The 12,113-nt window shown below is 38.8% G+C and overlaps 1 protein-coding gene across 1 annotated transcript in view; it reads right to left on the bottom strand.

Annotated features, from left to right (window-relative positions):
- The window catches only part of LOC128696849 (cytoplasmic tRNA 2-thiolation protein 2-like), a 33,631-nt gene that overhangs the window by 2,510 nt on the left and 19,008 nt on the right, over nt 1-12,113 (bottom strand). The window contains exon 6 of the mRNA XM_070095995.1: nt 4,296-4,829. Within this exon, the coding sequence (XP_069952096.1) occupies nt 4,296-4,829 (534 nt within the window). The remainder of the gene's footprint in view (nt 1-4,295; nt 4,830-12,113) is intronic.

The following is a 12,113-nucleotide window of genomic DNA, read 5'->3' as shown; positions in this document are numbered from 1 at the left end:
TGGATGTAGTGCGGATGACAAGAAACAGATGATTGCTGATGTTATGAATGAAAAGAAGTTGGATGTCCTGGCCCTAAGCGAAACAAAGCTGAAGGGGGTAGGAGAGTTTCAGTGGGGGGAAATAAATGGGATTAAATCTGGAGTATCTGAGAGAGTTAGAGCAAAGGAAGGGGTAGCAGTAATGTTAAATGATCAGTTATGGAAGGAGAAAAGAGAATATGAATGTGTAAATTCAAGAATTATGTGGATTAAAGTAAAGGTTGGATGCGAGAAGTGGGTCATAATAAGCGTGTATGCACCTGGAGAAGAGAGGAATGCAGAGGAGAGAGAGAGATTTTGGGAGATGTTAAGTGAATGTATAGGAGCCTTTGAACCAAGTGAGAGAGTAATTGTGGTAGGGGACCTGAATGCTAAAGTAGGAGAAACTTTTAGACAGGGTGTGGTAGGTAAGTTTGGGGTGCCAGGTGTAAATGATAATGGGAGCCCTTTGATTGAACTTTGTATAGAAAGGGGTTTAGTTATAGGTAATACATATTTTAAGAAAAAGAGGATAAATAAGTATACAAGATATGATGTAGGGCGAAATGACAGTAGTTTGTTGGATTATGTATTGGTAGATAAAAGACTGTTGAGTAGACTTCAGGATGTACATGTTTATAGAGGGGCCACAGATATATCAGATCACTTTCTAGTTGTAGCTACACTGAGAGTAAAAGGTAGATGGGATACAAGGAGAATAGAAGCATCAGGGAAGAGAGAGGTGAAGGTTTATAAACTAAAAGAGGAGGCAGTTAGGGTAAGATATAAACAGCTATTGGAGGATAGATGGGCTAATGAGAGCATAGGCAATGGGGTCGAAGAGGTATGGGGTAGGTTTAAAAATGTAGTGTTAGAGTGTTCAGCAGAAGTTTGTGGTTACAGGAAAGTGGGTGCGGGAGGGAAGAGGAGCGATTGGTGGAATGATGATGTAAAGAGAGTAGTAAGGGAGAAAAAGTTAGCATATGAGAAGTTTTTACAAAGTAGAAGTGATGCAAGGAGGGAAGAGTATATGGAGAAAAAGAGAGAGGTTAAGAGAGTGGTGAAGCAATGTAAAAAGAGAGCAAATGAGAGAGTGGGTGAGATGTTATCAACAAATTTTGTTGAAAATAAGAAAAAGTTTTGGAGGGAGATTAACAAGTTAAGAAAGCCTAGAGAACAAATGGATTTGTCAGTTAAAAATAGGAGAGGAGAGTTATTAAATGGAGAGTTAGAGGTATTGGGAAGATGGAGGGAATATTATGAGGAATTGTTAAATGTTGATGAAGATAGGGAAGCTGTGATTTCGTGTATAGGGCAAGGAGGAATAACATCTTGTAGGAGTGAGGAAGAGCCAGTTGTGAGTGTGGGGGAAGTTCGTGAGGCAGTAGGTAAAATGAAAGGGGGTAAGGCAGCCGGGATTGATGGGATAAAGATAGAAATGTTAAAAGCAGGTGGGGATATAGTTTTGGAGTGGTTGGTGCAATTATTTAATAAATGTATGGAAGAGGGTAAGGTACCTAGGGATTGGCAGAGAGCATGCATAGTTCCTTTGTATAAAGGCAAAGGGGATAAAAGAGAGTGCAAAAATTATAGGGGGATAAGTCTGCTGAGTATACCTGGTAAAGTGTATGGTAGAGTTATTATTGAAAGAATTAAGAGTAAGATGGAGAATAGGATAGCAGATGAACAAGGAGGCTTTAGGAAAGGTAGGGGGTGTGTGGATCAGGTGTTTACAGTGAAACATATAAGTGAACAGTATTTAGATAAGGCTAAAGAGGTCTTTGTGGCATTTATGGATTTGGAAAAGGCGTATGACAGGGTGGACAGGGGGGCAATGTGGCAGATGTTGCAAGTGTATGGTGTAGGAGGTAGGTTACTGAAAGCAGTGAAGAGTTTTTACGAGGATAGTGAGGCTCAAGTTAGAGTATGTAGGAAAGAGGGAAATTATTTCTCAGTAAAAGTAGGCCTTAGACAAGGATGTGTGATGTCACTGTGGTTGTTTAATATATTTATAGATGGGGTTGTAAGAGAAGTAAATGCGAGGGTCTTGACAAGAGGCGTGGAGTTAAAAGATAAAGAATCACACACAAAGTGGGAGTTGTCACAGCTGCTCTTTGCTGATGACACTGTGCTCTTGGGAGATTCTGAAGAGAAGTTGCAGAGATTGGTGGATGAATTTGGTAGGGTGTGCAAAAGAAGAAAATTAAAGGTGAATACAGGAAAGAGTAAGGTTATGAGGATAACAAAAAGATTAGGTGATGAAAGATTGAATATCAGATTGGAGGGAGAGAGTATGGAGGAGGTGAATGTATTCAGATATTTGGGAGTGGACGTGTCAGCAGATGGGTCTATGAAAGATGAGGTGAATCATAGAATTGATGAGGGAAAAAGAGTGAGTGGTGCACTTAGGAGTCTGTGGAGACAAAGAACTTTGTCCTTGGAGGCAAAGAGGGGAATGTATGAGAGTATAGTTTTACCAACGCTCTTATATGGGTGTGAAGCATGGGTGATGAATGTTGCAGCGAGGAGAAGGCTGGAGGCAGTGGAGATGTCATGTCTGAGGGCAATGTGTGGTGTGAATATAATGCAGAGAATTCGTAGTTTGGAAGTTAGGAGGAGGTGCGGGATTACCAAAACTGTTGTCCAGAGGGCTGAGGAAGGGTTGTTGAGGTGGTTCGGACATGTAGAGAGAATGGAGCGAAACAGAATGACTTCAAGAGTGTATCAGTCTGTAGTGGAAGGAAGGCGGGGTAGGGGTCGGCCTAGGAAAGGTTGGAGAGAGGGGGTAAAGGAGGTTTTGTGTGCGAGGGGCTTGGACTTCCAGCAGGTATGCATGAGCGTGTTTGATAGGAGTGAATGGAGACAAATGGTTTTTAATACTTGACGTGCTGTTGGAGTGTGAGCAAAGTAACATTTATGAAGGGGTTCAGGGAAACCGGCAGGCCGGACTTGAGTCCTGGAGATGGGAAGTACAGTGCCTGCACTCTGAAGGAGGGGTGTTAATGTTGCAGTTTAAAAACTGTAGTGTAAAGCACCCTTCTGGCAAGACAGTGATGGAGTGAATGATGGTGAAAGTTTTTCTTTTTCGGGCCACCCTGCCTTGGTGGGAATCAGCCAGTGTGATAATAAATAATAATACCATGGAGCGTAACACTGGAAGCTACAATATTTCTTAAGCATAAGCATAAGCATACATGATACTCAACCAGGCAAAGCACCACCTACTCAACAACAAAGAAGTCACATGATCTCATCGTCTACCTGTCCTCATCCCAATATGGCATTCTTCAGGTCACTATGCATCACTCGTACCTCACTTTCCACCTAATATATACTGTCTTTTAACCTCGTGATAGAAGTGATCAAGCTCCCAGGACCGAAACATTTTCCAATAAAAATGTCCTAGTGTTTGCTTACGTGTTCCTCCAAGCAAAGATAGGGATAAACAAAGTACTGAGGATATTGAATCAAGCAAGAACTAGAAGTAACAGATTTAAATTAGATAAATTTAAATTTAGAAAGGACGTACAAAAGTACTGGTATTCAAAGTTGTCAATGAGTTTACCAATCTGCCAAGTAGGGTCAAAGAAAAAGATTAGACAAATGTATGAACAAGAAGGGCTGGATTTGATTAAGACATGAGGCTTTGGGAAAAGGTTAGACAAACAGGTGGGTGAAAAAGACCTGCCTCATATGGGCCAGTAGGCCTGCTAGTGTTCATTTGTGACTTTCCTGAGCCTGACCTCAGGGTGCACATAGCCTTACAAGGCCATGTACCTTTATTTTTATGCTTGATAAAATTGTCGTGTATAAGTGTCATCATAAAGGTTTTACAGAAGTGTCTTTCTTTTGTATCAGCTTACATCACTGTTCATCCACTTGTCACTGTAATGCCTCCAATTTGCACCAGAAAAGGGTAAAACTATGGAGCAAATTTAAGAAGAAAAAAATAGCTGAACAGTATGTGGGTAAAATTTAGCTAGTCATGTAGTCTATGGTTTATAATAAACCAAATATGGGATGGTACCTGTAAAGACGTCCAGCAAACATTTTCATAAGCACTGTTATCAGTAATGCTTCATCATTCTAGGTTTGGCCTATCATGTTTAAAGATTATGCTGTTGTGGATACATATCTATAAATTAAACCAGAGCACCACAAGAATAAGACAAAGAAAATAAATAAGTGCTAATCCTATAACTGGAATCTTATAAATTTAACCAATAAATACAGTTATATTTTCAATATTAATGTGATACTACTGTATAATCACTCGCCATTTCCCTCAGTATGATGCGACATCCATAACAGAGATATTGTTCCATCACTTCTTTGGTAATTTCCTGAAGTTTTCCACCAACACAGCATTCAGGGTTCTGACTGCATTTTAATGTCTCAGTAGCAATGTGAGAAAGATCTGCTTCACAGCATTTATTTAAATTTCCAAGCAGCATTGGTGAGCATTTCTCATCATTGATATGCATGTTTCTGTGTGTTACAGTTTCTTGAAAGGCATGAGTCACTGAGGTGCTAGCAGACAACTTTTCAGAAACTACAGTGGCATAGAATGCTGATGCCTCACTTTGTTCTGTGTCTAGTGGAGAACAGCACAAAGCACAGGAAGCGTTGCTCAAATCCATCTCAGACTCACAGCCATCATCACCATTCAAACTGGGAGTAGAGCACTTGCTGCAATCTGAAGAGGTTGATACTAATTTGTCTCCTGTACGGAAAATTGTTGGAACTGTAGCAGGAAACTCCTTTTGTAGACCCAGCACAAACTCTTCTGTGCATGATACAATGCTAGGGCCCTGTAAAAATTGAGAAATTAATAAGGCAAACACTACTACTTGAATGGGTTTAAAATTTTAAAATTTGAATTTTTTTAAAATTTTTACAAACAAAAAAACCCCCCCCCCACGCACATTAGGTAATCATATTCATTTTAATTTTTTACCTGTATTGTCTTACTACTAGTCTAAATTTAGTTTACATTTTGAACATGAAAAATTTTCCTTTTAATTTCTGTTTTGTATTAATTTTTAAATAGTTTTTTATCCAGACAGTGCAGGATAAAGGGCTATTCGGGGAATGTGGATGGCAAAATGGTTTTGGGCATATAAAATAGGATGGAAAGAAGAGGTAAAAATTTTTCCAGTAAGGCTAGGAGGGAAAAAAATTTTTTGAGTGCTAGGGGCTTAGAGAATGTAGGCAGGTGAGTGGAGGCAGTGGTTTTAGGGCCGAGACCAAGGGTTAAAAACACAATTAGCTGGAAGTGGGGAAATACAGTGCCTGCACTCCAAACAATAAGGAAAATAGTTAGGGGGTCATTTTCATTGTATGTTGACACAACAATACAGCTATTGAATGGTAGATGGATAAAAATGTGCAAAGTAAATTTAAACCCCCTGACTGTCCGGTCATATAGTAATAGCATGGGAGATACCGTGTTTGCGTATTATCGAAAACTAGCGGTTCAAATAAAGCGGGGAGGGCTGGGCCTGGAGAATGGGTCTCAGTGGTGGTGTCCCCCCAAAAAAATCTGGGACTAAAGGTGTTGGGGGCCCATCTTGGTGCCCTTTTTCCCCTGCCTTGCGAAGAAGTTCCTCCTCCCGGGATTGGGGTCTTTTTTTCCCCCAATGATAGCTCAAACAGTGATGATAGTGTCAGTGAAAAATTCGGGTTTTTGGCGGGTGTGACCAAAAATTACCCAGGAAAACATAATTAAAAAAACCCAGATGACCCACAACCTTCCCCTCTGGTGCTGGGCCTGTTCATGTTCACCTGTACCAGGACAAAAGAAATATTTGCCCTTCAAGACTCAGATGTGAAAAAGTGATGGGATAGTGATTTGGGTTATTGGGGTTCTAGTTGTGAAAAGTGGGGTGAATTTTCCCCCAGTGAAGCGGCGGTTATAACTCGCATGGGGTCTGGTAGTGTGCCATATTTTTAAAAGGAAGGAGCATCTCGGGCCACCCCAGGCCCCCCACGTCCTGATAGTGAAGATCGATGTTTGATGGGTATAAATGATGGAGTGGGGCAGCAGGTGGTGGTGGTGATAGTGTGGTGGCATGGTCATGTGACCCCATGGGCCCGCACTACCCTGCTGCTGACTTCAAAACAAACCACCGCCCGACCCCCCCCCAAACCAAAACCCTGAAACCCCCAACCAATTAAAATTCCAGAAAGCACCGCTACCCACGGGGTTTGGGCACGTGGGGGGTTTTTTAACCCCCATGCTTTGATGGAAAAAAGTGGAATAGATCATGCATTAAACAATCCCACTAATTCTTTCAGTTTTTCTTCCATGCCCCCATGGACTTTTGTCGGAAAAAATACATACAGGTACACCATGAAACACTATTCTGTCCCCAAAGATCCCCCTACACCAGGGAAGGACACAACTGGGCAGAGATGTATCTGTTTTTTACAATAATGCTTTTGCCACATGTGTATAAGCTTTTCCCAACACATCTGGGCACAGACCGCCTGTTTCAACCCCGTTTTCAGTGACATTATACCAGTGAATAGATTTGGGGATGGTTTATGTTTTTTCAGAAAAACCAGGCCTAAAGAGGAAGGTTATATAAGATCAGCGGTGTTTTATACCTGAAACAAAAGTGCTGTATGTTTTTTATCCTTCGGAAGTTTTTTTGAGTCTTTGATTTTTTCGAAGACCCCATTCAAGGTATATACCAAGCAGGGGAACGTTTTGGTATAAAGTTATTTGTTCTTTGTTTGAAAATGGTCTGGTTTTGGATATAATTTTACACTGGCGGAAAAAAAGGAAGATCCAGGTTACGGGTATTCTGGTGATTGTTAAAAATGATGGAGCCATATCTTGGGGGGAAATTTTTATTTGAAAACTGCCCAAAGCCCTATATAGTGATTTCGCGTGAACATGACGGGATTGGGGCACAGTGGGGAAACGTAAACATATCCTAGGTTCAATGCTGGCGTCGTGAGGTAAGTGCAGGTGTTTGCCCCCCCGACATCATGGCATTTGGTGGCATGACAACTGATTCACCTGCTGACATCAGTTCACCGCCCAAAGGGAACACTGGAAGCAGAATAGAACCAATGAACCCATTAAAAAATCTGCGCTTGATGGATTACAACCTCAATATCCCCAAGTGAAAATGGACATGCAGATTGGGTTTGCGTGTTTTGCAAGAGTTATAAGTGGTACAAAAAACTTTTTTTCCATCTTCTTAAATTTCCTGCTGAATGCTTATAATATGTATGTTGAAGACCAGGGAGAAACCTAAATATGGTGAATTTTGTTTGTCATCAAAAAATAATTTTCAAGTAAAGAAAAACACCTGAAAAGAATAAAATTATCAACACATGTCCTCGTCTGGGGCCCTGGTGATCACACCCCCCACCCCTGCTACACTGCGAAGGGTGTTTGTCTGGGACATCCCCCGAACAAAATCGAACACTCTTTTTAGGAGTGAAGACACCAGCTTATACCCATGTTTCAAAAAATTTCCCAGTGCAGCATTCAAAAATGTCAGTGTTGTACATATGTATATATATTATAAAACAATCAAAAAATTTTGTTTACATTTTTTGTTTTGGTAAACAAGTTTTAGCAACTTTTAATGATGAGTGTTTTTATAATTGTTTTCATTCAACGAGGTATATTTAACATTGCACAATAATTTGGTTAAGGCCAAAAAAAGTTATGTGAAAAAAAAAAGGGAAAAAAGAAACCATCGTACAAGTAAATAAAATTTTGGGTGGGGGGCAGTCGCGCCCAAATAAATTCACAAATTTGGACCTCATCGGAATCTGAGGGAAAAATTTTTTAGGGGGGATAAAACAATCAAAAAACTTAACATTTTCATAAAAAAAAATAATTTTTTTAATTTTTTCGAACCAAGAGACACTTGGTTGGGCCTTCATTAGGGGGTTAAAAATGTGGGCAATTTTTGGACTTCCCGGGATCACAGCCCAAGACAGATCAAAACATCAATTTCATCTCTTAATTTTGTGATTTATTTTTGAAGTATTAAAAATAGACCTTTTAAATTTTTTTCAGCTCAGTAAAATTAGGAAGGGGATATAGTGTTGAACTTCGGCCCTGGTATTTCTCTCATGGGCAAAAAACTCGTGGGTGAAGAGACCTAAAAGGGAAAAAATTTAAAAAAGAAAGAGAGATTAAACAGGGCACAAAAAACCTAATCTAGAAGAAAAAACCTAACTCTGAGGGGAGTATGGCTAAAAAAAAACCAAAAGAGGTAAAAAGATGGACACTTTTATACCCCAATATGTAAAAAAGCAGGACAGATAAAATAGAAATGATGTTATAAGTCAAATCTCTGAATCCGCTTCATAATGAACTCAAATTTTTTGCCAATGGTCTTTTTTCTTTACTTCAATTATTCAGTTTTTTTTTTTTGTATTTTAATTTTTTTTTGGCACATGATTTTTAGATTGAAAGCAAGCCATGGTTTTCCTTAAAATGAGTTTATCTGTGAATATAAATTTTAAACCCCTACAAAAAATTGACCCTTTGGAAAAAAAAAAAAACAATGATGTGATCTACAGGGTTTTTAAAGGTTTCAACAAAATATCTTGGGGAAATTTTTAAAAAATCCAATGGTTAAAAAAAAAAAAGTAGAATTAGATATTCAAATTTTAAACAGATCACAAAGAGGGGCAAAAAATATAAAAAAAGCCGCCTCTCAAAAATTTAGATTTTAAGAAGGGAAGTTAAAGGGTGGCCGGTAGGCAATGCCCTCGCACCCCTTTAAGTGTCTATGGTTCAACGATAAGGAAACAATGGGTGTTTCCTTACACATCTCTGTTTACCTTGAAAGGGGTCCCGGGGTGTTATCCTGGGGGGTCACATCATGGGGAAAGACTAAAAAACCCCCAATGGAAATAAGACAGAGCCCTCAATCCCTCTGATTTTCCCAAAGTTACCCATGGTCCCTAACCCCTCTGGTTAAAAACTGAACAAATCTTATCATAACTACTAATAAAAACACATACGGGCGGGGGCCAACAAAATTAACTTACCACTTTCCTTGGAAGCGAGCCTTCCCAATGCAACCAGTGACAAGATTGAGATGGATAATTTGGAAATTTGAAAATTTTTTGTGTTTAAAATAAACCAAAATTTATCCCAGTTGTTCAGCAGGTCATTTTGGGGGATATACTTTACATGAACAATACTCAAAAATTTTCTCCTTAAACTTGAGTTTATTGCAAGATTTGCCACCCATTCCTAAAATATAAGCATTTTTGGAAAAGAAATACAGAAACCTTCCATATAAGGGACTAACAACGGGATGGTCCATTAAATAAACATTTAAAAATAGCAAAAAAATGCCAAAGTATATATTTTATATCTAATATAGTACTATTTTAAAAAATATGGTATATATTAAAAATATATTATTTTAAAAATTTTTCACAGTTTTAAAAGTCTCATATCGGGACCCAGTATATGAGTTTACGTATATGTATATGTATGAAAGTAGGCAGGAACAGTAGAGATGTAAAGCGAATGTATGTACAGTACCAGATCCCCTTATTTTGGGCCTTTCTTTTTATTTCTCTCAGTCTACTCATCTCTCCCCCTTTCATTGGGGGTACCCTAAACCCTTTCCCCTTTAAAAAATCTAAATTTTAATAAATTTAAAATCTATATTTTTAACATGATAAATTAAAAACGTAAATGGATCTTTCACCAAATTAAATTTTTCCCCACTCTTCAAATGTACAGTTAAGAAGTAAATAAAGAAAATAACAGGACTTAAGAATCCCCTTAAAAACAAATTTTTTTTTTAAAAAATTTTGGGATTCCCGGCTGGGTCAAAAAAAACTTTAATCATTCACCCATCACTGTCTTGCAGGGGGGTGTTTTAAAAAGTTATAAAACCAACTTTTCCCCTCCTTCAGGGCAGACACTTATTCCCCATCCCCCAGGATAACCCAGCCCACAGGTTCCTGACCCCTTCAAAAATTTACTTTGTTTAACCCCAACGTAAGTTTAAAACCTTTTCCTTTTTTTTTTTTTTTAACAATCCCGCCCCCGACGGGTAAAAAAAAAAAAATCCCCAAAAAAAATCCATTCATTAAACCCTTTATAACATAATCCTGTTTTTGCGGGATGCTCAGAATACAACATTTTAGAACATATATTATAAAGATACAAACTTCCCCCCAAAACTGCCAATACCCAAAACCCCCTTTGAAAGACGGGGTGAAACTGTTGTGAAATTTTTCCATTCTCAGGTACCCCAAGGGAGTGTACGAACGAGACGCACCAAAGGGAATAATATTGTTGTTTTGGGATAACAAGTAAGGTATTGGATGGGGGTTCTGCTTAAAGGAAGGGGAGCAGGGGTTTGCTTTCCTGGGGCTGGGATGGGATTTAAAACCTCTGATGCATCAGAAGGTAATGGGAGTAATCCTTATCTTCTCAGTGCTGGGAAACGATGTTGGCGGGCGTGGAGTGAAGACCTGATTAGCAGGATGGGTCAAAGAAATAATTAGGAGAAAGGGGGGGAACCCCTCATATGTAGTTTTTGCCAAGGGGGGAGTTGAAATGAATGGTTGCCCGGGGAAAGGTGTAAATTGCTGGCGGGACAAATACTGTAAGGAAAAGCAGTAACTTCATTGACAACTGGGATTTAGGAAAAATGACATGTATCCCGGGGAGGGGGTTCTTATCTAGGTGTGGGGTGGGGCACGGGAAACCCGGTGGAGGGGCAGTTAGGACTTTAAACTAGGGTAGTTAGTGGTAGGGTTTTTGGGCAGGAAAACGTGAAGTCCCAGTGTATAAATTACGAGTTCTAGGGGAACTAGTAATAATAAAACGAGGTAGATATTGGCCGGGGACCTTGGGTGATAAGGACAGTAATGGGTTTGTGAAAAAAAAATGAGCAGGAAGGGTAAAGAAAGGAGAGTCTTTCAATGTTTATTATGCTAATTGCCCTAGTGCTAGGAATAAAATGGGCAGTTGAGATTGTTCGTGCAGGTAACATATTTTTAACTGAGGCGTGGTTTAATTTAAAAAATCGGACATGCCTGCGGGAAGTCAATTCAGGGTTTTTAAAATTTTTCCAAGAAGAAGAATATTAATTGGAGTATTCGGGTATGAATTTGCATAAAAAATTTGTTAAATCACAAAGATTTTTTGGGTAAAATTTTAGGGCATGGAAAAAAAGAAGGGGGATTCCGTCCCCAAACAGTAGGACCAGGAAAAAACTATGGGGGGAAATTTTTGGCCACAAGGCCATAATGGTAATTCGGAGACTTTTAAATTTTGTATGTTGATTGGAAATTTTTTGTGGGGTTTGAATCCAAAGACTTTTAGTTTTTCAGGATTGTTTTTTTAAGCAGTTTTGGCAGAACCCGGGAAAAAACCCGTTTACTTATTTTAAATAATGAATCCTTGTTAATAATTTTAAAAATTTTAAAGGGAAATGGTGCAGCCCACAAATCATTTCATTTAGCATTGAATAAACGATGTAGGTAACTCAGTAACGTCCCCGATTTTCAGCGGGTTAGATGGGAGAGAACCTTTTCTTTTTTGACTGGGGTAGCACATCAAATGACAGTTTTCTGAAAACTATACAAAAGCGTTTTTCCCTTAAAGAAATTGATCAAAAAAAATGACCCAAAAAGGGTGAATAATAGGCTCAAATATCTCTGGGGGATAAGAAAGGAATTTATAGGCATCAAAAAAAGGGGAGGTCATCTTTTGAATCAGTAATTTACATTAAGAGGACATTAAAAGGGGGTAAAAAAACAAAGGGACAGAAATTAAAGTTTGGGATTCTAAAACTAACCCAAAAAATTTTTTCCCGGTCTATAGAACAAAAATTTGAGAAAAGATGGTCCCCTTTAAAAAAACTATGGGCACCCACTACAAAGAGAATGAAATGTTGATTTTAAATTATTTTCTCTCAGTTTTTTCACAGGAAGCACTAACAATATTCCCGTAAATTTAATTTTTTTCAGTGGGCTGAAGAAGATAAAATTTTTTAAAAACCCGTCACTAGGGGATGTTTTGGAAACAGATAGACAGACTGAACAAAATAAGTCCCGGGGCCTGATGAGGTTTTTTTAAAGGGTTC

Source organism: Cherax quadricarinatus, chromosome 52 (assembly GCF_038502225.1).
Source record: "Cherax quadricarinatus isolate ZL_2023a chromosome 52, ASM3850222v1, whole genome shotgun sequence".
In the NCBI taxonomy this organism is placed as follows: Eukaryota; Metazoa; Arthropoda; class Malacostraca; order Decapoda; family Parastacidae; genus Cherax; species Cherax quadricarinatus.
The sequence above is the reverse complement of the archived record's forward strand: the minus strand, read 5'-3'. Positions and strand labels throughout refer to the sequence as shown.